Source organism: Pseudoliparis swirei, chromosome 5 (assembly GCF_029220125.1).
Source record: "Pseudoliparis swirei isolate HS2019 ecotype Mariana Trench chromosome 5, NWPU_hadal_v1, whole genome shotgun sequence".
In the NCBI taxonomy this organism is placed as follows: Eukaryota; Metazoa; Chordata; class Actinopteri; order Perciformes; family Liparidae; genus Pseudoliparis; species Pseudoliparis swirei.
Window position 1 is genome coordinate 15,147,241 of NC_079392.1, and position 22,660 is coordinate 15,169,900.

General features: G+C 43.5%; 1 protein-coding gene across 4 annotated transcripts in view; it reads left to right on the top strand.

The window, feature by feature from the left end:
• ect2 (epithelial cell transforming 2) overlaps positions 1-22,660 on the top strand; it is a 53,188-nt gene that overhangs the window by 465 nt on the left and 30,063 nt on the right. For 2 of the 4 annotated variants that reach the window (XM_056415068.1, XM_056415066.1), the window contains exons 2-13: positions 470-627; positions 1,367-1,446; positions 4,967-5,059; positions 6,524-6,706; positions 8,274-8,363; positions 10,885-10,992; positions 12,237-12,310; positions 13,720-13,850; positions 14,813-14,925; positions 15,431-15,493; positions 16,776-17,001; positions 18,197-18,321. In XM_056415068.1, coding sequence (XP_056271043.1) covers positions 495-627; positions 1,367-1,446; positions 4,967-5,059; positions 6,524-6,706; positions 8,274-8,363; positions 10,885-10,992; positions 12,237-12,310; positions 13,720-13,850; positions 14,813-14,925; positions 15,431-15,493; positions 16,776-17,001; positions 18,197-18,321 — 1,419 coding nt within the window. In that variant the 5' untranslated portion in view covers positions 470-494. The remainder of the gene's footprint in view (positions 1-469; positions 628-1,366; positions 1,447-4,966; positions 5,060-6,523; positions 6,707-8,273; positions 8,364-10,884; positions 10,993-12,236; positions 12,311-13,719; positions 13,851-14,812; positions 14,926-15,430; positions 15,494-16,775; positions 17,002-18,196; positions 18,322-22,660) is intronic. The other 2 variants (XM_056415069.1, XM_056415067.1) reach the window with 1 other exon arrangement.

Sequence of the window (22,660 nt, forward strand, 5' to 3'; positions counted from 1 at the left end):
ATCTTATGAAACACGGGAAGGAGAGAAAAGTTGTCAACTATGTTTATTCTCCATAATCTGGCTAACGTGTTTGTAAAAGAAAGGAAAAGTGTCCGTTGTGAGCTTGTTACACGTTTTTACCACGGCATTGTTTGCCTTTTTTAGTGTCGATTGCAGCAGAAAGTTTTAGGCCACTGTAACTGACTTTTAATTGGGCCCAGGACGCACTATGCTGTTCGCTAACCAACACCGTTGTATCCTCCTCGCCTAGTTTTACCAACGTTATCACGGTCTACATATGTTGCTGAGATGTCACACTTGGGCAGTATTTAGCATTTGAAGTCATGCCAACTTGAGTCTCTGGCCTTTAGTTTGACAGTTCTTCTCATCTTCTTCCTTGTTGATCTGCTGTCTCATTCCTCTCTGCCTTGCTGGCTTCTCCCTGTGTGTCTCTCTGTTCATTCCCTGCAACTTGTGATGGCTGGGACAGTTCGGTGCCTCCACAAGTCCTCGGCATGGCTGACAGCAGCATACTGACTTTGGGGACAGCCCGGAGTCTGTTGGTGGACACTTCGGTCTATGATTCGAGGATCGCAGAAACCACCAAGGACCATTTATTTCTGGGCATGTCATATGACGACGGGGAAGGTCAGTTTGCATCTGCTACTATTTTGTCTTCTCTCCCTCCTTTCTCGCGATATCTCAACCCATATTTTTTTCTGCTGTAGCTCAGTGGGGAGAGTGGTCCTCCCGTTACCACAAGGTACCCGGTTCAATTTCCGCTATCCCCACTAGTTGCATGTTGAAGTGTTCTTGAGCAAGACACTGAACCCCCATTTCCCTGGGTGCTTCACTGCAGCCCACTGCTCCTAAATAACTAAGGATGGGTCAAATGCAGGAAATAATTGATATATAAAACTCCAGTTTCACTTTGTGTGTAAAAAAACCCCAAGATGATTTCCCTGTCGAATAATGCCACTACACTTATAGTTTTTTTTCACTTGCCAGGCGAGAAGGTGCTCAGTACCAACAATATCTTAAGACCTGGTATTGGTATCAGGACTGATAAAGAAGGATCAGTGCAGCCTTAGATCTCAGAGAACATTGAATAGTATTTTTGCTTTATATGCCCATCCCTTGTTCTACTGGGAACATGTAGTGGCACTATACTTTACTCTGATATCAATCCTCCTCTCTCTAATTTCTATGCTCCCCTTCTCTCTTGCCTCTTGATCAATGATGTTTTGTGGGGCTAAAACTCCTGGCTGAAAAACATACATTCTCGTCTCCCAGAGACGACCTACTCCTTGAGGTTTGTGTGTGTGCGCGTTTCCCTTCCCTTTACCACCGTGTTCACTGTTTATTTGTTGCTTTTTTCCCCTGTCAGATATGCTGCCAAAAGTGGAGACGAGGGTTGTTCTTGTGGGAGCAGCGGGCAGAAATGGAGCACTGGTCAAAGCACTGCAGGTACATCAATCTCTATTCACCCTGAAGTACCAATGGCCTCCATTAAGGTGGCAGGCCTCCACTATCCGAGCTTGTCATTATCACGGCTGTTCTCTGTTGGACAAGTAGGACACATACATTCTGTTTGGAAGGTCGGTCCTTCTTTGTCTAGGTGAAAACTGTCCATAGATGAACACTTTTTGCCCTTGATGCATCTGAAGCAGCACATAATGTGACAATAACCTGTGGATGTACATTAAGATGTTTTTTTCCTCTAACATCATTGACATGGAGTTGCATGTTCAGGATTTCTGCAGTACATAGTAGTGTAACTTGCTGTCTGTCAGCAGGTGTAGCAATGATTCCGGAAATGCAGTCATATATAGCGACATAAATAATCTGATAAGAGCTTATAAAAAAGTAATACCACCAAAGTGAAACATTAAAACACTGAAAATAATAACACTCAAACTAGTGCTGCAACAATAAGTCAACAAATCAGGCAGTAAGTTTGTGTGTCTGTAAATACGAATATAAGGGATGGGCTTTTGCGGTGACGGTATTATATCTATTATGGCAATGCAAGTTTAAACTTGTATATAGAAAAAAAGATTGTTTTTATTGGCTCCAAATAAGGACAATTGGGTATTTGCCTCCCATGTGTTTTGGGTGGAATATCCTGCCTCATAATGTAAATGTAATATGATTGATTCTGAATTGGTAACCTAGTGAAAACCAAAACGTGTGTGCGTTAATCACGATAAAGACAGTATTGAAAAATCCATTCTGTGGCCCAACATGACACCAATGATGGTGAGAGAGGCTTATTTTACTTTCCAGATGAAAATAATACCACACAGACATTGTAGTTTCTTGTTAAAAAACAAAAAAAATAGTTGTTCACAATTCTTGTTCCAACAAGACGGCAATCATTGAATTACATGCTCTAAGGGAAAAGAAAGTGGTACCTGTGGCGTTTTCAGGATTGTAATAAGCCCATCCAATCATTTAATACGGCCTGATTGTAATGATTGGACGCACTACCTGCCTGCGTGTATTCTACCCAAGCAGTGTTTTGGAGGAAGGTCTGACTAATCGGGCTCTAGAGCTACTTTCATTGGAAAGGGTTGGCGACACTGTGCTGGGGTTTTCACTTCGATATTCTCGCAAGTTTCTCAAGATGACATGAATTGCATTGTTCTATTTTTTCCAATTTGTTTAATTTATTTTTTTAAAGCTGCGGTATGCAGAGTCGAGTGGCTCGGTTAATTGGCTCTCGACTTACGTAAGTAAGTACATGGAGACTTAGTTTGTCCAAAAGAAACAGCATAATTTTTTATAATTGAGTAATATTGTCAAAATGTGTGACAAAGACTGTTTATTTGATGGAGAAGTGCGCAAACACTTTTGTAAAACTACACGCACACAGACACACACATGCCTGTCTGGGGAGATAAGACACAGTAATACAGGAGTCCAGGTTCCTGTATTTGGATGCTTGTAGAGCCTTCACAACCCACAGTATTAAAGTGTAGTTTTGGCAGTGATGAGTGGTTCATGGTAACAGCTGCTGGCTGTAGCTGCTGTGTTTGTATCACAGGCTTTTCTCGTCTCCTAGCATAGCAGCCCATCAGAGATTATCAGCTACCACACAACTCCACTTAGCTTAGAGGACTTTTCATCACGCGTCTGTGTGCGCTTAACAAGAGAGGCAGAAGAAAATGATCACGGCCAGTTTGCTCATAATCATGATGAATGAGGAGATTTAATTAGATATAATTATACGCAAGACTCCAACACGGTACTTTCGAAATGATACTGTCGGTTATCAGGAAATATATTATCTGGTCATGGAAGGAATTTATATCCACTTTTCAGAAAAATAATATTTCAACCAATGGATGTCAACTTAACTGGACAAAATACTAAATGGCATATTAACATTATCAGGAAATTAATTGGCTTTCATTTCATCAGATAAATAAAAGGATCTTAAATAAATTAATACATCTTAAATAAATCTTGGCATTAGTAGTTTAACTGATGACTTTTAAGCTGCTTAGAGCTAGTGTTAAGAAGTTTTATTGGGTCATAAGTCCCTCAATTCTTTGACAATGTTTACTTCAAACTCCTGGATTTAATAAATGTTCAAATTAAACACATTGATACCATGCTGCTCTTTGATGGTCACTTATTTACATTGTATTTGGTGACTTTTTCTTGCCTTTGGAATACTAAGTGTTTCGTAAAGGTCTTAGTCATTATCACTTATTCAGACAACAGCTAGGCCATGGCTCGAGGCTGGGCCACGGACCAATGAGGCCAGGTCCTTGAGGCAGGAGGCGCAGAGAAGGAGGCGGGGCCTTTGGAAAGGAGCCAGGTCCAGGCCAGGGGCTGGATCCATGAAGCAGGGGCAAGGAGTCAGGATCCAGTAGGCAGGACCAGCTACAGACACAACCAGGTCCAATGGACCCGATGAGGCAAGAAGGCACAAAGACTCCGGGGAAGAAGTAGAGTTAGTAATGTGCAATTAAAAGAGAAACATTTGTCCATAAGGAGAGAGAGAGAAAAGGAGAGAGAAGAGAGAGGAGCTCAGTGTATCCTAAAACTTCCCCAAAAGCCTATCGCAGCATATCTCAAGGCTGAACCAGGGCAGCCCTGTTTCAGCTCTAACTATAAGAACTATTAAAGAGGAAAGTCTTAAGTCTACTCTTCAATGAGGTGACTGTCTGCAATTAACCGTTTACATACAGGTCGGACTACAGAAGCAACAAAGCCCTGGGTTAATGTTACATTTCCCTTTAACAAAACACAATGCATCCCATCAGGCTATCAAAACATGAAATCCTGTCAATGTGTCCACTTCTTCAGAGCGATATGAAGTGACTTCCAGTGCGTGTTTGTGTCCGCTACAGTAAACAGCGTAGTTGTCTGTCTTTGAGTAGCGCCTTGTGAAGGTGATTTGGAGGCGTGGCGGCAGACTAAGTGCTGCAAGAAAGACTTCTTTCCCAAGTCTCCTGAGTCCTGTCACTTGTGAAGGCTTCCTGCTTAACTCATCTATTCCTCCCTGCCAATCTGCAGCGCGGCCACATCCAAAGACATCTGCCGACAGCTCCATCAGAGTTCTCCCGATTGCCTGCCGCCATCGCTCATGCAACCCACAGAAAGAGCCCCCCCTCCTATTTCTTCATGCCCCCTTCTTCCTTCTGTACCTGTCTTTTCCTGCCTCCCTGAGGGCTTAGAACTTTTATATTAATTTTTCAGAGACATTTCTCCTCCCAGCCTACCCCCTGTGATGCTTTGTACTTGTTTGAAGTCCCTGTCTTTTGACTTTGCAAGAACACGGACCCCGCCCCATCTCCTCCTCACCTTCCTCAATTTTGTCGTTATGTGGGTTTATTTGAAAGAATTTGTCTCTGGCTTGCACCTTCTTTCTTTCTCATTCTCTCTCTCAACACTCTGTCCTTCCCCTTTTTTATTTCCCTATCTCCTCTCAAATGCCAGTGTTTGACATCCACTTCCTGCTGGTTGTATTTTACAGGCTATCAGAATAATGGAGGTACCGGTGGTAAAGATAAGACAAGGCGAGGCGGGCTCCGAGGAGAAAATGATGATAAAATCTATAGTCAATATGGTACAGTACAGTGTCTGCCTCTCTGTGTGACCGCCTGACACTTTGATGGGGACTGGGGGAAGTGCCGCATGAGTCTTAATTCACACGGGGTACTCACTCAATCATTGTGCATGGCCAACTCACTGATGGTGAATTGATTTGTAGGTGCATATTTAATTGTATGTGATTTAATACCTGGATCGCTCCGTAACAGAGATGGATTGAACTCAAATGTCAATGCAAGTTTCTGGGCTGAGGAGTTATTTAAAAGGCTTAATGGCATGTAGAAATGGGCTTTTTAAATGGGCAACTTCCAGCATGTAAAGCTGTTTGCACCCAACACATTCGATGTGAGATGCCTTGGACTGCGTTCAAAAGCAATACAGCTGAAGCTTTGGTGTCCTCTCCTGTTAAATAAATGCTTTAGCATTGAGCGAAACATATACATTAGCTTTCTCTTTGAGAGTGAGATGAGAAGATACGGTGTCAGTCTAGATGTGGCATTTACAATTATACACTTCTGTTCTTGAACAGATGAGACATTTACTAGTGCGCTGTAGGAAGGTTGTTGGAGGTATTTTTTAACACTGGAAAGAGCCAGGCTCACTGTATACCCTTCAGGTCTTATGCTAAGCTAGTGTATGATATGGATATTAATCTGATCATCTCACCTTTTCAGAGAGAAAGCAAATAAGTGCATTTCCCAAAATGTTAAATTACTCATACAGGCGTCTGAAGCAATGTGGATCCTAACATTAACACATGGAATTCTAATTGAGTGTGTGTGTGAGTGAGTGTGTGTGTGTCAGTCACTCCGCCGATGCCTCTTCACTTTGTCTTGTGTCATTTGTTTTATGGGCTGATTTACAGGCATCACGAGTCATTTCACCCCTCCTGGGCTGCCAGCTCTACCCATAAGCGTCCCGGCAGTTTGCTCTGTTGTTGAAGCCATAGGTTCAGACAATTCTATTCAGATTCCGAGTAACACATTCTCTCTTCTGAGAGGGCAGGACTGATTGTTTTCATGCAGCACTAAGCATGGTCTCCGTGTGCAACAGAGATGGAACACAATGCTGCCTACTGTATGTGTAGAATGACGGGGTAGTGAAGTCTTTTCTACACTTCCATCTTTCTGAATTAAGAACTGACCGTTTCAGGAAAAATCTAATTGAAATTACTTTTGGAACTCACTGGCTCTAAATATGTCCTCCTTATCAGTCATGGTTGGATTATTGTGACGCGGTGTACTTTCTGCCTTACATGTCAGTGAGGAACCAGGACAGTAATCACACAATGAACATATTTGGTCTTTAAATAGTTTGGGTGTTTCCATATTATTCTTATTAATCAAAAGTAAAAACGGATCAGCAGCCTCACTAGCCAGGCTAACAAACCTCTCTTACTTTGCTGATTCATTATGACATTTCCTTCCGCAGTGTGCCAAGCACTGCTTCATTACTACTTCATGTTATTCCTCCTATTCAGGAAATCAATACCCCGTACATAATGACGGACAACGTCAAGGAGTTTGGAGATGGAGAGAACACCGATTTCGAGACGGTGTTTGTCCTCACCGACTTTGATTCTCCCGACTACAACTACCTCTACAAACACGACAACCGCATTGTGGGGCCTCCCGTCGTGCTGCACTGTGCTTCCAAGGAGGAAGTAAGTGATTCATGTTTTTCTCTGGGGCATAAAATGTGTCACGGACTCGTTTCCCCAACAGGATGTAATCAAGGACTGATTAAATTACTTTGAATAACTTCCCCACTTTGGTCTAAGCATGGCGTCTCAGACCTTATCAACATTGACTTCAAACAAAGAACTTGCAGCTTCCCTCTGACATATGTGACCGGTTTGTCATGTGGGGAGGACTCACCAGAGACGGGCCCGAGATTTATCTTGATTTGAGTAATCGGAATGCAAAGAATACGTCCTGGCTTTGCATCAGAATGATGAACGGGGGCTGCCGCCTGCTGTGCTGTCTCTGACAGAGACTTCACATCGGATGCCAATGTGGAAGATGAACAATATGCCCGACTGGCTTCTTTCAACAAGACAGAGCGCTCTGCACATTTGGCAGCTGAGGACGGCACACGCAGTGTGTGACTGCAGAGCATCAGAGAGATGTGTGTCTCGATTACTGGACCAATGGTCTCAGGCCATTTAGCAGTTGTTCACCAATGGCCTTCATCAGACCATGATGAGGTGTTGGAGTCACGATTCATCTTAAATCTGTGAAGCATGCAACATACTGTTGCCAACTTAATTTTCCAAGCCCTTTTTACAGGAACATAATACTACTAATATTATTATTTATACACATAACATATCTGTTTATTATTATAGTGTTGGGTACCGTACTTAACAAATTACATTTCACATTGAATCAATCAGTGCCAATAATGTGTTCCCGAGAGAGAGAGATAGAGAAAGATTCCTCCAGTCAGCTACAGTGGTAATAACTAGTACTGCCACTGTGTCATTTGAGTCTAAATTGAGAATTTTTGGCAGAGTATTTATTTATCCATCCATGTACTGTACTCTCCCTGGGAGGAAGGAAGAGAGAGAAAGGAAGTAGGGAGAGGGAGTGTTCAAGTGAACTGAATTGTAGACGTGACGCAAACACTTGGTTTCATCATGAAGGACTTTCTTAAAAATCAAAAATATCAACCTGGACTCGAGGAATAGTTGGATATTGGTGGTCAAAGGTCACTGCAACCTCAGTACCAATTAGATATCAGTCTGCAGACAGAAAAGGCTCCAGAGGGGAGGGCCATATTTGTGACATTGTCCGCACCAAGTCTTCCTTTTCCGTGCTCTGTTAGTCTGATTAGCAACTTGAGGGACATCTACCAGCAAATAGTTTCACAAGCAGCCAGTTTCGAAGTCAATTTTAAAGAATAAAAAGCTTTGTGAGATGATAGTTTGCTTCCCAGAATGCATTTCGACCAAAGTGTTCCACCTATTTGCGCTCCACGCGGACTGTTTACTGGCGTTCAACGAAAAAATGCTTGGACATGATTGGCCAAGACACCAGAACGGTACCAAATTCTTGTCTCGTTGAGCCGACGGATTCACCATGTGAATGCAGCATTTGTTCAAAGAGTTGACGCTGTCCAGCCCTGAATATGCCGCTGTCGTCTTTGCAGGGCTCTTCCACTGAATTGTTAATCATATTGGTAAAAGAGAAAAATGACATTAACAGTATCACTGTTATTTTATACTTCAGTCTCTCCAGTTCTCCTGTCGGCCTCTCTACTGCACCACAATGCTCAACCTGTCGCTGTGTTTCACCGGCTTCAGGAACAAAGAGGAAGTGGTGAGTATATTACGGCACTTTCTTTGTTCTTGATCCTTCTTTGTAGAAAGAGGCCTCCTTTTTTTTCAACACACTTGTCTTTTGCGCAGCACCATTCCAGATGCATTGCCATGACCTTTCTTTCAGGATGCATGTTGTAGTGCAGGGGTTCCCAAACTTTTTAGACCACGCACCCCCTTCTACATCCCGACCGGGTTCACGCACCCCCAATCCCCCACACCTTAAAAAAAAACGCAACAGAATGCAAGAGTTGTTGATGGGGGGGGGGGGGGGGGAGCGATGCGCGTTATGGGAGCGGCGGCGCTGGGCTTAGCCCAGAAGAGTGAAGCAGCGAAATTTGTAGACATAGAAACACTCTCAGACAGCAGCTTGCTGTTACGTGCGCCTGCTGCCAGTCTGACTCCGCTGCTTTGGGTGAATGACGTCACGTGCGACCTGGAGGTGTTAACCACTTGTGTGCCAAATCTTTATTTTTTATTTTTTTAAATTAACATTCGGGGCTAATTAAAAAACATCCGGGGCTTTAGCCCGGGTTTTTTAGCCTAGGGACGCCACTGGTTAAGACCGAAATGACACTTGAGAGCCCTGAGAATGTTTAATATTAATTATTACACCATTAGACCACCATTCTACATTTTTCCAGCAGAGAAACGTAGTTTACCTTGATGACCCGGTTGAACGTGTGCTGGTTTGCAGTGAAGGCAGCAAGATGTTGCCCATCTGTTTCTGCCCGTACTAGAAATAAGACAATATGAGAATATACAGTCAGGTCCTTAAGTGACACAATTTTTTACATTTTTGCCTATTTATATAACTGCGATGGATTTAAAATAAAGAAGTCAATATATGCTTGAATTGTAAACTTTCAGCTTTATTTTAATAATACAAAGATGGCTTTAACTGTTTAGGAATTAGTCATTTTTACACAGTTCCACACATTTCCAGAGGTTCAGAAGTAATTGGACAGACTGACATAGTAAATCTAATGATTATTTGTAATACTTAGAAAATTCTTTGCAGTCAATGGTAGCCTGAATCCTTACATCCATAGTCATCACCAAATGCTGAGTTTCCTCCCTAGAGATGCTTTGCAGGCCTTCATTGCAGCCTCCTTCAGGTGCTGCTTGTTTGTGGGCCTTTCTGGCATTTCTTTTCCTTGAGAAGCTCTTGCGTTGTTCTCACTGTATGTTTTGGGTCATTATGCATCTGTTTATCATCAAGCACCATCCAATCTGTTTTGCAGCATTTGGCTGAATCTGAGCAGACAGTAAAGCCATAAACACCTCAAAACTCATCCTGCTACTTCTATCATCAATCTTGGTTTCATTTTCCAAAGAACCGTCATCTAAAACTGATTAGGCTTATACAGATATTTTCTGCCAAAGTCTAATCTGACCTTCCTGTTCTTCAGTGTGACCAGTGTTTTGCACCTTGTTGTAAACCTTCTGTATTCAGATTCATGAAGGCATCTCTTGATTGTAGACTTTGACGAAGACACGCCCACCTCCTCCGGAGTTGATCTCAGTATTCAGGTTATGAAGGGTTTATCTTCACCAAGCAAAATAATTCTGCTACGTCTACTTTACACGTCCTCTGTGGTCTTCCCGGTCTTTTGGTGTTGGTGAGCTTGCCAGTACATTCCGTCTTTTTAGGAATGTATCATTTCGATTTGGTCAATATTAATGTTTCTGCCATCTGTCAGGTTTGTATTGTTTGACAGGCTTTTAATGGCCTCCTTTACTTGCACTGACACCACTTTGGTCCCTGGACCAGCTACCAAATAAAACTCAATCTGCAGATCTTTTTACCTGCCTATTTTGTCATGAAATAATGAGGGAATAGGCCACACTTGGCCATCAAACTATTTCTTAGACAATTGTCCAATGACTTCTGAACCACTGAAAATATGGGGGACTGTGTAAAACTGATTGTAATTGGTAGTCTAGCAACGCCACGAAGCAGGGTATAGCATTGTAGAATATGGAACTTAAAACAGAACATATTTTGACTGTCAATTGTAGGTAGAAGAGTATGTAAGAAGAAGCAGCAAGACAACAACAGTGTATTATTGTACTGTGTGTTATGACATCTTAATATCCAGTGAGGACTGGAGATCAGCTCCTTGTTCACTTCTCTCCATTTTCACATTTCACGGTGCTGCTTAGAAGCATCTCAATTCTTAGAGAGGTTGGTGGACTACTTTAATCTATTTAGTTGAGATGCCCTCTTTTGTCTTGTCACTAAATGCAATACAATTCAACAGCATTGCAAACTACAGCCATCAAAATAGTGATAAAGTTGAACACTTCATCAACACATTTAAATGTTGTTACTGTTCCACATTTCCACCCTGTTGTATAGGCTATTGGGAAATCAAATGCATATCAAAAGTATACAGGGGACTAATCAACTATGTGGGAAAAAAGATTAATAGCGATAAAGAAAAGGTAATTGGCAGACTAAAATGTTTAGCATAAACCACCTTGTCTGAACTTGTGCTGGCTGTTTTGTTTCCTTGTAGAAGAACTTGGTGAATCTGGTTCATCACATGGGTGGAATCATCCGGAAAGACTTCTCCACCAAGGTTACTCATCTCATCGCTTACTCCACTCATGGCGAGAAATACAGGGTTTGTACATGCATACTGTAAAAATATTGTACCCGCTGTGTATGTGACTTTAATATATGATTCTGTTGGGCGAAGTAATATTCTTGAATAATATATAGAAAAATACAGGAGAAAAAAAACTATCAAAAAGCATCAGCAAGGCCATGGAGGAAGAAGTAGAGTTAGTAATGTGCAATCAAGAGATGTGAATTCATCCATAAGGAGAGAGAGAGAGAGAAGAGGATACAGGTGCTCAGTGTATCCTAAACGTCCCCCAGCAGCCTATAAGCCTATAGCAGCATATCAAGGGGCTGGACCAGGTGAACCTGATTCAGCCCTAACTATAAGCTCTGTCAAAGAGGAAAGTCTTGAGTCGACTCTTAAATGAGGTGACTGTGTCTGCCTCCCGGACTGAAGGTGGAAGCTGGTTCCATAAAAGAGGCGCTTGATAACTAAAGGCTCTGGCTCCCATTCTACTTTTTAAGACTCTAGGAACCACAAGTAGTCCCGCATTTAGTGAGCGCAGCTCTCTAGTGGGGCAATATGGTACTACAAGCTCCTTAAGATATGATGGAGCATCACCAATCAAGGCTTTGTAGGTGAGGAGAAGAATTTTAAATGTGATTCTTGATTTTAAAGGGAGCCAGTGCAGAGCAGCTAATGCAGGAGTGATGTGATCTCACATGGTGTCATTATTCCAGCTCCATCACTGGGCAGTCAACATTCTCTACATAATGATAAATTAATCCAAAATATATATCTTCTATTGCCACTTTAATTCACAGTTCAGTCCTTTTTTAATAACGACAATACGTGATCTCCTCCATAGCGACACACAGATAGACGGTAATGATCTGTTCATCTTTTTTTCTCTCCGTTCTTACCTTTACTCTTTCCTCTTATGGAGGGTGTATTTTGTTGAAGCTCAACAAGAGATAATCCAGTTAGAACAATTGGGCTGTGTGACAGGCAGTCACGGCTGCTTTACATTTGAAAGAGCATCGCAGATTCAGCAACTGTTTCAACCAATGGAGCCTCATACTTGTTTTAGTATGATGCCTGGAGTGAAAACTGTTTGCACCTGTCACATTTGTCCTATGATTCTGAGTGACAGGGGATCAGGATCAAAAAACAGACGGTAATTGTTGTACTGTGAGCATTGATAGTGGAATTACATGGAGGTCTTCTAGTTCAAGGGTTTTATTTACTCTTTGTGTCTTGTCCTCCTCTCTCTTTGCTACATCGTACTCTGTCCCATCTCTCAGCTGGCAGTGTGCATGGGGACGCCCATTCTGACTCCATCATGGATTCATAAGGCTTGGGAGAGAAGAGATGAAGTGTAAGTAGAAAGAAGGAAGCAAGCTCATGTATCATTCAAAGCTTCTCTCCTTTGTGACGATCAGGCTCTACAATACGAGCGTTTCCCTGCATATGTGAGTGAAAAATCTGTGTGCCAAGTGTGAAATGTTATTTTTCCTGACGTTTGTGAGGAAGGCTCTGTCCAGGTTGACAATGAAATCCATGGTTCAGGTAGCAGCTTCTCATTTTCTGCCATTGAGTTTGTCTTTTACTGGTTAAAATGACGCGTGGCGGCTGGTCATATCTGCTGTTGTGTAACTTGGCTGTTGTCTGCTTTGTGTCCTGTCTGCCAGCTGGTATTTGTTCTCAGGGTTGGATTATTTGTGAGAGAAGAAGCTGCATTCGGAAATATCGATTTACCACTGAGTATATTATTCCTCTCTGTAATCATACTGGAAGAATTGGACTTAGTAACAGCAATTTTTAAACAAGGTGGATTTGGCTACAATTTGGCACTGCCATGTTTGAGGTACTTGTAAGGGATGCTGCGGTGTTGAAGAAGTACAGTCATTACCATTTCACTCATTAGTTTTTCCAGCAAAGACAACCAATTTTAAAGAAAAGGAAAATGTCACCCTTAACGAGCTGACAACTTGTCATTTAAAGTAGCACATGATTTAAAAAAACATCATCTTTACCACACTAAACATTGTTATCTGTCCCACAGCTGCGTACCAACGTTTTAGAGAAATATAACAAGTTACATTAATTTGTGGCTTTTAATGTCTTTACTTTGAAGTGTAGTGTGAAATCGCAATACAAACCTAGTACCTAAAATTCTTCAAAGTTCAGGTGTTGTGAAGCCCCAGGTTACGCGATGTGACGTTGTGACCAAGACACTGTATACACGTAGCTAGTTGATGAGTAAACCTGTCGGTGTTTTGTGCTGGACAAACAAGGCGATGGCTCTTTTGTTTTTTATGATATCAATGTGCGACTTCTTGTTACTTCCCGCTGATAAAAGTTAGAATTGGCCATGCGGGTGTATCTAGCTCTAATGTTTATTATTGCTTATTGGTCCCTGGAAGGGATCATTGTTGATGGACCACTGGGGATCATTCACAGAGCGGGTCGTCCTTTAATCAGAGGATCAGCTGTTTGATCCCCGTCTCCTCTAGGCAATGGTGATGTGTCCTTTGGCAAGACATTCAACCCAACATTGCTCCTGTAGGCTGTGCCATTGGTGTGGTGTGAATGTTAGCTCGTCCTGATGGGCAGGTGGCACCTTGCATGGTAGCTCCTCCCATCAGTATGTGAACGTGTGAATGATGACTAGTGTTAAAGTGTTCTTGACAGTTGCCCATCCAATAAAAAAGTAAACCCAAACTTTCTAGGAACGATTTCATCGTGGTATTGATTTTAATCTTTCTCCCACCTTCATGTGATAAGGCACTTTTACGCAGAAGATGAGGAGTTTCGAACAGAGTTCAAAGTATCTCCGCTCCAGGACTGCATCCTCAGTTTTCTGGGGTTTTCAGATGAAGAGAAGGCCAACATGGAGGAGAGGACTCTCAAACACGGTCAGTGCTGCAGCACACAGGGATCTGTCATGGCATCCACGCAGAAGCTTTTCCTATTGTGTTTTGTCAGTGACACACTTGACACAGTGTAGACATTTATTGTTCACTCATATTTTGTTTTTTTTAAACCTCTTTAGATACTCACTATGTTCTTACTCAAGCCCAGTGCAGACCTATCCTGTTGGGAAATTCAAAGTGTTCTGCTGCCCCGAGTTATAATTGCTGAGCTAATTGGATAACTGCCGTTTTAGATTTTAGATTACATTTCACTTAGCTGACCTTTTTATCCAAAGCGACAATTGGAATGGCCAATAAGTGAGTTCAACCATGAGTACACATTCAGATCAACAAGAAAGTACAATTTATTCAAGAAAGCCAAACTAAAAATGTAAGTGATAATCTGTTTTTATTCACGGTATAGTCGGTAAAGATGTAGAGACTTCCTGGTGTCAGTGGGGAGCTCGTTCCACCACTGAGGAGCCAGGACAGCAGACAGTCTGGATTTTGTTGAGTGATTAGCTCGCAGTGACAGTCACATGTCGCTGAGTAGATGCAGAGCAGAGTGAACGGGTTGGGGTGTAAGGCTTGACCATATCCTGTAAGGCTTGACCATGTCCTGGATGTAGATTGGGCCTGATCTGTTCGCAGCACAGTACGCAAGAACCAATGTTTTGAAGTGGCAGGCAGCCACTGGTTACCAGGAGTACTGTGGCTCAGTCCTGATTGAAGACATTCAGATTTAACCTTATTGTCATTGCACAAAAAAAGTAAAAGTCCGAGGACAACAAATTGTAGTTCAGCAACTGACCAGAGCTGCAAAAGAAAGCAGTTGATGTGCTGTGTAATATGCTGGATAAATACAATATAGACAGTATACACAGTCAGTTTGAACTGTGTATGTGTGTGTGTGTATGTATGTATGTATATAATCTATATCATGCTCCTGGTTTTCTGTGTCTCAGGTGGCAGGTATCTTGAGGTTGGAGATGAGAGGTGTACACACATGGTGGTGGAGGAAAACTCAGTAAAGGAGCTTCCATTATCTCCCAAGAAACTCTATGTGGTCAAACAGGAGGTAGGTATTGTTTTTGGTTCATTTCAGTGCTGCTTGAAAAAGACGAGAACATTTGACCCACCTGATACTGGTCAAGCACCATCTGGTCATAACAGGATAACTGTTTTGCTCCAGGAAGATACAGACGCCATGGGAACAAGAGTCAAATAATGAATCCTCTCAGTTGGTGTCCTCCTACACATAATGCCATATGATCCATTGCACAGGATTTCTTTAAGAGGAAACCTCAATGGATACAGTCTCTACTCCCCCTCTCTCCGTCTGTGCTGTCGAGAGAGGGATCAATAATAGATTTCCTCATCCCAGTGGATGAACAATTTGAGCAATGGTACTTTAGGTGTAGTTATAACCTTACAATCAATATGGCTTGTTCTTTACTGTCACTTTTATTGGTTTTCAAAGGAAAGTCTGTCATTGTAGTTTTAGAAATCTTTTTTTAAATATATACCTATATCCTAACCTAACCCCAGGCAATATAAAACGTTTTTTCTCTCTTCTGTGGTAGTGGTTCTGGGGCAGCATTCAGATGGACGCTCGAGCCGGAGAGTCCATGTACTTCTATGAGATGGTGAGTATTATGGGTGTAATAATTCAAGCCAAATTCATGTTCACTCACCTAAAGGGTAGAACAAGGTCACTAGGTGCTTGACTTGAATATTTTATTTTTGAACTGTTAAAAACACATTATAAAATGACACTAAACAGCACAAAGTGACGCTAGTTAAATAAGGGAGTCGACACGGACCTCCAGGGAAAGCATTGCACAGTGTCGACTGAGCGACCACTTCAATGGCAGGTGGGACCACCATGAAGCCTGAGTCACAAGACTGAAGTGACATCCTGGTGATATAGGAATGGAGCAGGTCCACATGTACGCAGGCCCAGCCACGCAGGGTTAGGGTTATGTCATATGTCATATATCAATGGATGTGGAGATCAAAGTCCACAGACTGGTCAAATATAACGCCACGGTTTCTAATATTACACGAAACCGCTGAAGGGCAGCTTTGGGAGCGATGACGTCTGAAGCATGAACAATGATTTTGAGCTGTAAGCCATCCAGTCCTTCATGGCAGTCGGTCACATCAGCATACCTGCAAACTTGTCACCTTTCGGCGAAATTCGCCGTTTTGAAATCAAAATAGGTCATCCACGTGAATAGTGTAGATCCGAAGAGTTTTTGTTTTGCGTAGGGGGGGGGGTGTAAATTGGACGGCCGGCGTTTATGAGATTGGAGTGAGGCACGGAGAACATGCGATGTGGTGATCTTCGCAATAACACATCTTTGATGGGACGTGTCGAAGGAACAGACTCATGGAACAGAATCATGGAACAGGCTCAAAGCTTAGCAGGGCACACAAGTACTAAAATAAAATAAAAAGGAAGTTGGTTCATGAATGACTTTAATCATATTATATATAATGATAATGTAAAGTTGTTATTACTATTATTCAGAGGACCTTTTTTCTTAAAATGTTTGTTATTATTATTGAGATTTGCAGTCATAACAATCAAAAGACTGTAGTTATAAAAGCTTTGAGGTGTCATCAAACAACGTGGATGTGGTGTGGAGGCAACAAAAAAAAATCACCTGCACCCCCCCCCCACCTTTTTCACCCCTTATGAGTTTGCAGGTATGCATCAGGCCTTCGAGAGATCTGTTACATAGATAGTTGTATTGGTTGCAAAAGGTTTTTTGGCTTTACGGTGTTTACTTTCCCTCTCCCATTTTCCTTCATCATAATTTAGGAGACATGCAGCTTGTTTGCATTTTTCTATCTTTTTTTACCATTTATCCTGTATCAGTCTTGTCCTTTTCTATTTAATATTTATGTCCCACTGTACTTCAGAATGACAGCCCAGCCATGAAGAAGGCAGTTTCCCTCCTCTCCCTCACCACGCCCAACAGTAACCGCAAGCGTCGGCGTCTCAGGGACACGCTGGCTCAGTTCACCAGGGAGTCGGAGATCTCCCCCTTCCCTCCGCCACGCAAAAGGCCGTCAGCAGAGCACGGCCTGTCCAACAGTTCTCTGCTGGACATCTCTAATACCCCTGACACATGCAAGGCCTTGGCAGGTAAGAAAGAATGATGGAGGACTGGAAATGACGTGCTTTATTCAACCATAAAACTTTTTTTTTTGTTATGTACATATTGAAAAATGCAGTAACTTAGAAAATATTCTCTTCTGTTCCTATAGTTGATTTTTCTAGTTGATCACAATAACCAGATGATTCCCTCTTGATTTCAGAAGACAGCGTAGGGAAGAGTTCAGAGAGCAAATCAGACAGTTCTGTGACCAGGGATAGGATGAGAAGAAAGAAAACCAGGGAAAGGAGGATAAGGACAGACAGGGAAGAGAGGAGGAGAAGGTCCTCCCAGGGGACAAATACTCGTCAACAACCAGAGGAGCAACCCGGATCTTCTACAGGTCAGGTTGGGATTCAGGAGTATGACAGTAACATGCCGACTCGAGGCTCATAAGAGAATTTTGAGGGGACAATAAATAAGCCACTTGTCAGTTTTAACAAAGGAGCTGAAAAATATTTGCTTTTTAGTTGCCGGCTGACTGTTAAGAAGTACAAACAGGAACTTTTGTTTAGAGTGTGCACCTTCTGAGTAGCTGTCAGACCCTCTACCCTCATCCAACAGGTGGCGTAGCACCTTTTTACTGGTATAAAACAAAGCATTCCATACTGGACTGGACAAGGTCATTCAGATGACAAAAGTCTTAAGTTCCATGTTGGCAAATTCATTATATTGTTCAATTTCCTCTTGAATCTGACTTGTTTCATTAGTTGAAAGTAATAGTTCGGCTAGCATGAATTAGTGTTTGTCTACAATGCTGAATCGGAATGGTATTGCTGAGGCTGGTTGAGATGACAAACCTTAATTGTTGAAGTAGCTTATTTAGTTTATGTAGTTATTTTTGTATTGGCGATGTAGCTGTTGTTTGGTTATGTACTCTCTGCAAGCTACTATCTACTTGTTTGCTTACTATATGTGGTTTGTTAGTGACCCCATGATGCAACTGATCACATCAAATAAAAGTCCTGTAATAACAACAACGATCATAACAACAATGTTTAAAGTTAATCAATTTCTTAATTGTAGCTGTTTTTTTAATATGATCGAATATTATCCTCATTAGATTCCATGAGGTGTACACATTATTTATAATTTTTAAAAAATGCTATTGCTCCACCACATGTGTGCCTGCTTCAGTGCTGTATGAACAACTTGCTCTCCTTCCTGCCCATCTCGCTCCCCCAGAGAGTTCAAAGCCGTCCAAGAGCTCCACTCCGGTTCTGTTCAAGCAGTCAGCCAGGTGGCAGGTCTCCAAGGAGCTCTACCAGACAGAGAGCAACTACGTGGGCATTTTAAGCACCATCCTACAGGTAGTGTCCGTGTGCATGTGGACAATTAACACTCCGTCAAAGGTTGTGCAGCCGGTTGTCATTAATGGTCTTAACATTGGTCTCAGCAGAGAGTCGGACAGCTGACCGGTGAGGGTGTGAATTACCTGCCTATATTTATCTTTCTGCCTTTGGATCTTCTTTCTTAGACTTTATTCATTTTGACGTCCTTTTTATTCACGCTTCCTCTACATGCCTTAAATATCTCGAGTTTTGCCCTTTCCCCCTTTTGCAATCTGTCTTCTATGTTGTACACTCCTGGGTTTAACCACAAACCGCTGCCTGGTTTTGACCAAATCTAGCAATCAACACTTCTCTTCTATCTTTACTATTAAAAAGGAACCCCAAGCCTTCAGTCTTACCTTCAATGCTCTGTCACACAGTAGAGGCTGACTCCATCGTCCAGACGTGTGCCGTCACTCGTCGGTCTCTACTGTGATGTCACTAGTCTGTCTCTACTGTGTCGTCACCCGTCTGTCTCTACTGTGATGTCACTAGTCTGTCTCTACTGTGCAGGGTTTTTCCTGCATAGAGAAAATTTGGGCGCGCGCCTAAGCCGTTTTCCCGAACGCCTATGACAAATCCCGAGCGCCTAAGGCAAAAAAAGTCAGCGATGGAAAAAAAAAAAAAAAAACTGTGTTCATCACGTGCATGTCAGCGAATATGTTCTCAATAGGGATGCACCGATCTGATCGGCCGATATTCCCATTATTGGTTTTGATCGGCGTTCTCAAAACGGCCGATCAGATGACGTAACATCTGCGAGAACTATCAGACGTTTCAATCGCCGCGCACCGCTTGGAGACGATGCGCCTGGCGAGGGCCGCAGAGTGAGAGGTCCACGAGGGGATCCTCACGCACCGAGTGGCGTCCCCGTCCCCCGAGTTGAATCACTGGGTCAACTCAGCCGACTCTCACATGTCTGCCCCTATAGACTGATGCTCACGGTAAACGCATTCGATCGGGAGCGCGCGAGGGTTTTGATAAAGTTAGCGGAAGGATTTACGTGACACAACATCCGGTTTTGCAAAGTTAGCGGAAAGAACCACGTGAAACAACATCCGTTTTTCAAAATAAGATGTCGACAAATCATACACAAGTAAACAATGAACTGATTTTGTATCTTTATAGATCTTTTCTGAGATTTAGCTTAAATTGTGCTGACATTAAAACATTTTTACTGTACCAAGGAAGAGTTTATAAAAATAAAGGGCAGACTTTTTTATGTTAAAAGTCCTGTAAATGGATTTCCCCAAGAGTTCCAGGAAATGAATAATGCAGATGTGTTCCATACATATCTGAAATCCCCTACACTGGCAATCAATCAATTTTAATGTATCGATTAGGACATTTTTCAAAGTAAAAGTCCTAAATGTTTAAAATCTGTAATTTCTTTCATGTTTGAGGTGCTTTATATATGTATTTCCTCATAGTCCTAGGCAATAATGCTACACAATAAATAGAATGCTTCAATCGACACCGTGATCGGTATTATCGGATTGGCAGGTACTGATTTCAGTGATCGGCACCAAAAAACCTGATTGGTGCATCTCTAGTTCTCAATAGTACATTTCAAGTAGGCTACAGCCGAACCCTTGTTCTGTTTTGATCAATAGTAATCGAGTTGATAAGCGTGTCTTCTTGTCTGATCAATACGCAACTGTGAGGTGCGCGAATAGATAGAGACACAGAGCGTGCGCGTGTAGCGCGGCAACAACATTTTTGGGGAGCACCGAAGACCCATTTTGACCCAGGAAAAACCCTGCTGTGTCGTCACCCGTCGGTCTCTACCTAGTCGTCACCCGTCTGTCTCTACCTAGTCGTCACCCGTCTGTCTCTACCTAGTCGTCACCCGTCGGTCTCTACCTAGTCGTCACCCGTCTGTCTCTACCTAGTCGTTACCCGTCTGTCTCTACCTAGTCGTCACCCGTCTGTCTCTACCTAGTCGTCACCCGTCTGTCTCTACCTAGTCGTTACCCGTCTGTCTCTAACTAGTCGTCACCCGTCTGTCTCTACTGTGTCGTCACCCGTCTGTCTCTAACTAGTCGTCACCCGTCTGTCTCTACCTAGTCGTCACCCGTCTGTCTCTAACTAGTCGTCACCCGTCTGTCTCTACCTAGTCGTCACCCGTCGGTCTCTACCTAGTCGTCACCCGTCTGTCTCTACCTAGTCGTTACCCGTCTGTCTCTAACTAGTCGTCACCCGTCTGTCTCTACCTAGTCGTTACCCGTCTGTCTCTAACTAGTCGTCACCCGTCTGTCTCTACCTAGTCGTCACCCGTCTGTCTCTAACTAGTCGTCACCCGTCTGTCTCTACCTAGTCGTTACCCGTCTGTCTCTAACTAGTCGTCACCCGTCTGTCTCTACTGTGTCGTCACCCGTCTGTCTCTAACTAGTCGTCACCCGTCTGTCTCTACCTAGTCGTTACCCGTCTGTCTCTAACTAGTCGTCACCCGTCTGTCTCTACTGTGTCGTCACCCGTCTGTCTCTAACTAGTCATCACCCGTGGGTCTCTACCTAGTCGTCACCCGTCTGTCTCTAACTAGTCGTCACCCGTCTGTCTCTACCTAGTCGTCACCCGTCGGTCTCTACCTAGTCGTCACCCGTCTGTCTCTAACTAGTCGTCACCCGCCTGTCTCTACCTAGTCGCTACCCGCCTGTCTCTAACTAGTCGCCACCCGCCTGTCTCTACTGTGTCGTCACCCGTCTGTCTCTAACTAGTCGTCACCCGTCTGTCTCTACCTAGTCGTCACCCGTCTGTCTCTACCTAGTCGTCACCCGTCTGTCTCTACCTAGTCGTTACCCGTCTGTCTCTAACTAGTCGTCACCCGTCTGTCTCTACCTAGTCGTTACCCGTCTGTCTCTACCTAGTCGTCACCCGTCTGTCTCTACCTAGTCGTCACCCGTCTGTCTCTAACTAGTCGTCACCCGTCTGTCTCTACCTAGTCGTCACCCGTCTGTCTCTACCTAGTCGTCACCCGTCTGTCTCTACCTAGTCGTCACCCGTGGGTCTCTACCTAGTCGTCACCCGTCTGTCTCTAACTAGTCGTCACCCGTCTGTCTCTACCTAGTCGTCACCCGCCTGTCTCTACCTAGTCGCCACCCGCCTGTCTCTACCTAGTCGCCACCCGCCTGTCTCTAACTAGTCGCCACCCGTCTGTCTCTACCTAGTCGTCACCGGGTCTCTACCTGAGTCGCCACCCGCCTGTCTCTACCTAGTCGTCACCGCCTGTCTCTAACTAGTCGTCACCCGTCTGTCTCTACCTAGTCGTTACCCGTCTGTCTCTAACTAGTCGTCACCCGTCTGTCTCTACTGTGTCGTCACCCGTCTGTCTCTAACTAGTCGCCACCCGCCTGTCTCTACCCGTCGCCACCCGCTGTCTCTAACTAGTCGCCACCGTCTGTCTCTACCTCCGCCTGTCTCGTCTCTACCTGGTGGGTCCACCGTCTGTCTCTAACTAGTCGTCACCCGCCTGTCTCTAGTCGTCACCCGCTGTCTCTACCTAGTCGTTACCCGTCTGTCTCTAACTAGTCGTCACCCGTCTGTCTCTACTGTGTCGTCACCCGTCTGTCTCTAACTAGTCGTCACCCGTCTGTCTCTACCTAGTCGTCACCCGTCTGTCTCTAACTAGTCGTCACCCGTCTGTCTCCCTGTCTCTAACTAGTCGTCACCTCTCTACCTAGTCGTCACCCGTCTGTCTCTACCTAGTCGTTACCCGTCTGTCTCTAACTAGTCGTCACCCGTCTGTCTCTACCTAGTCGTTACCCGTCTGTCTCTAACTAGTCGTCACCCGTCTGTCTCTACCTAGTCGTTACCCGTCTGTCTCTAACTAGTCGTCACCCGTCTGTCTCTACCTAGTCGTCACCCGTCTGTCTCTACCTAGTCGTCACCCGTCTGTCTCTACCTAGTCGTCACCCGTCTGTCTCTACCTAGTCGTCACCCGTCTGTCTCTACCTAGTCGTCACCCGTCTGTCTCTAACTAGTCGTTACCCGTCTGTCTCTAACTAGTCGTCACCCGTCTGTCTCTACTGTGTCGTCACCCGTCTGTGTGCCATGTCCACAAGAAGCAAAGTGTAACTCAATCTTAGCTTTGTGTCATTGTTCTTTTGGTCTGAACCTAATGAACCAAACTCTAGTTTTGAAACCGATCCCAACATTTGCTAACATCTGTTGACTAAAATGGACCAACTGACGGAATGGACGTGTAAGGCTGGCATGTCTTATCATAGGTTCTTTAAGGACAATGAAAATACACAGCTAACTTGTCTATTCAGAGTACTGCTCATTAATGTAATGTGTTTTATGCAATTTATCTTTTTTT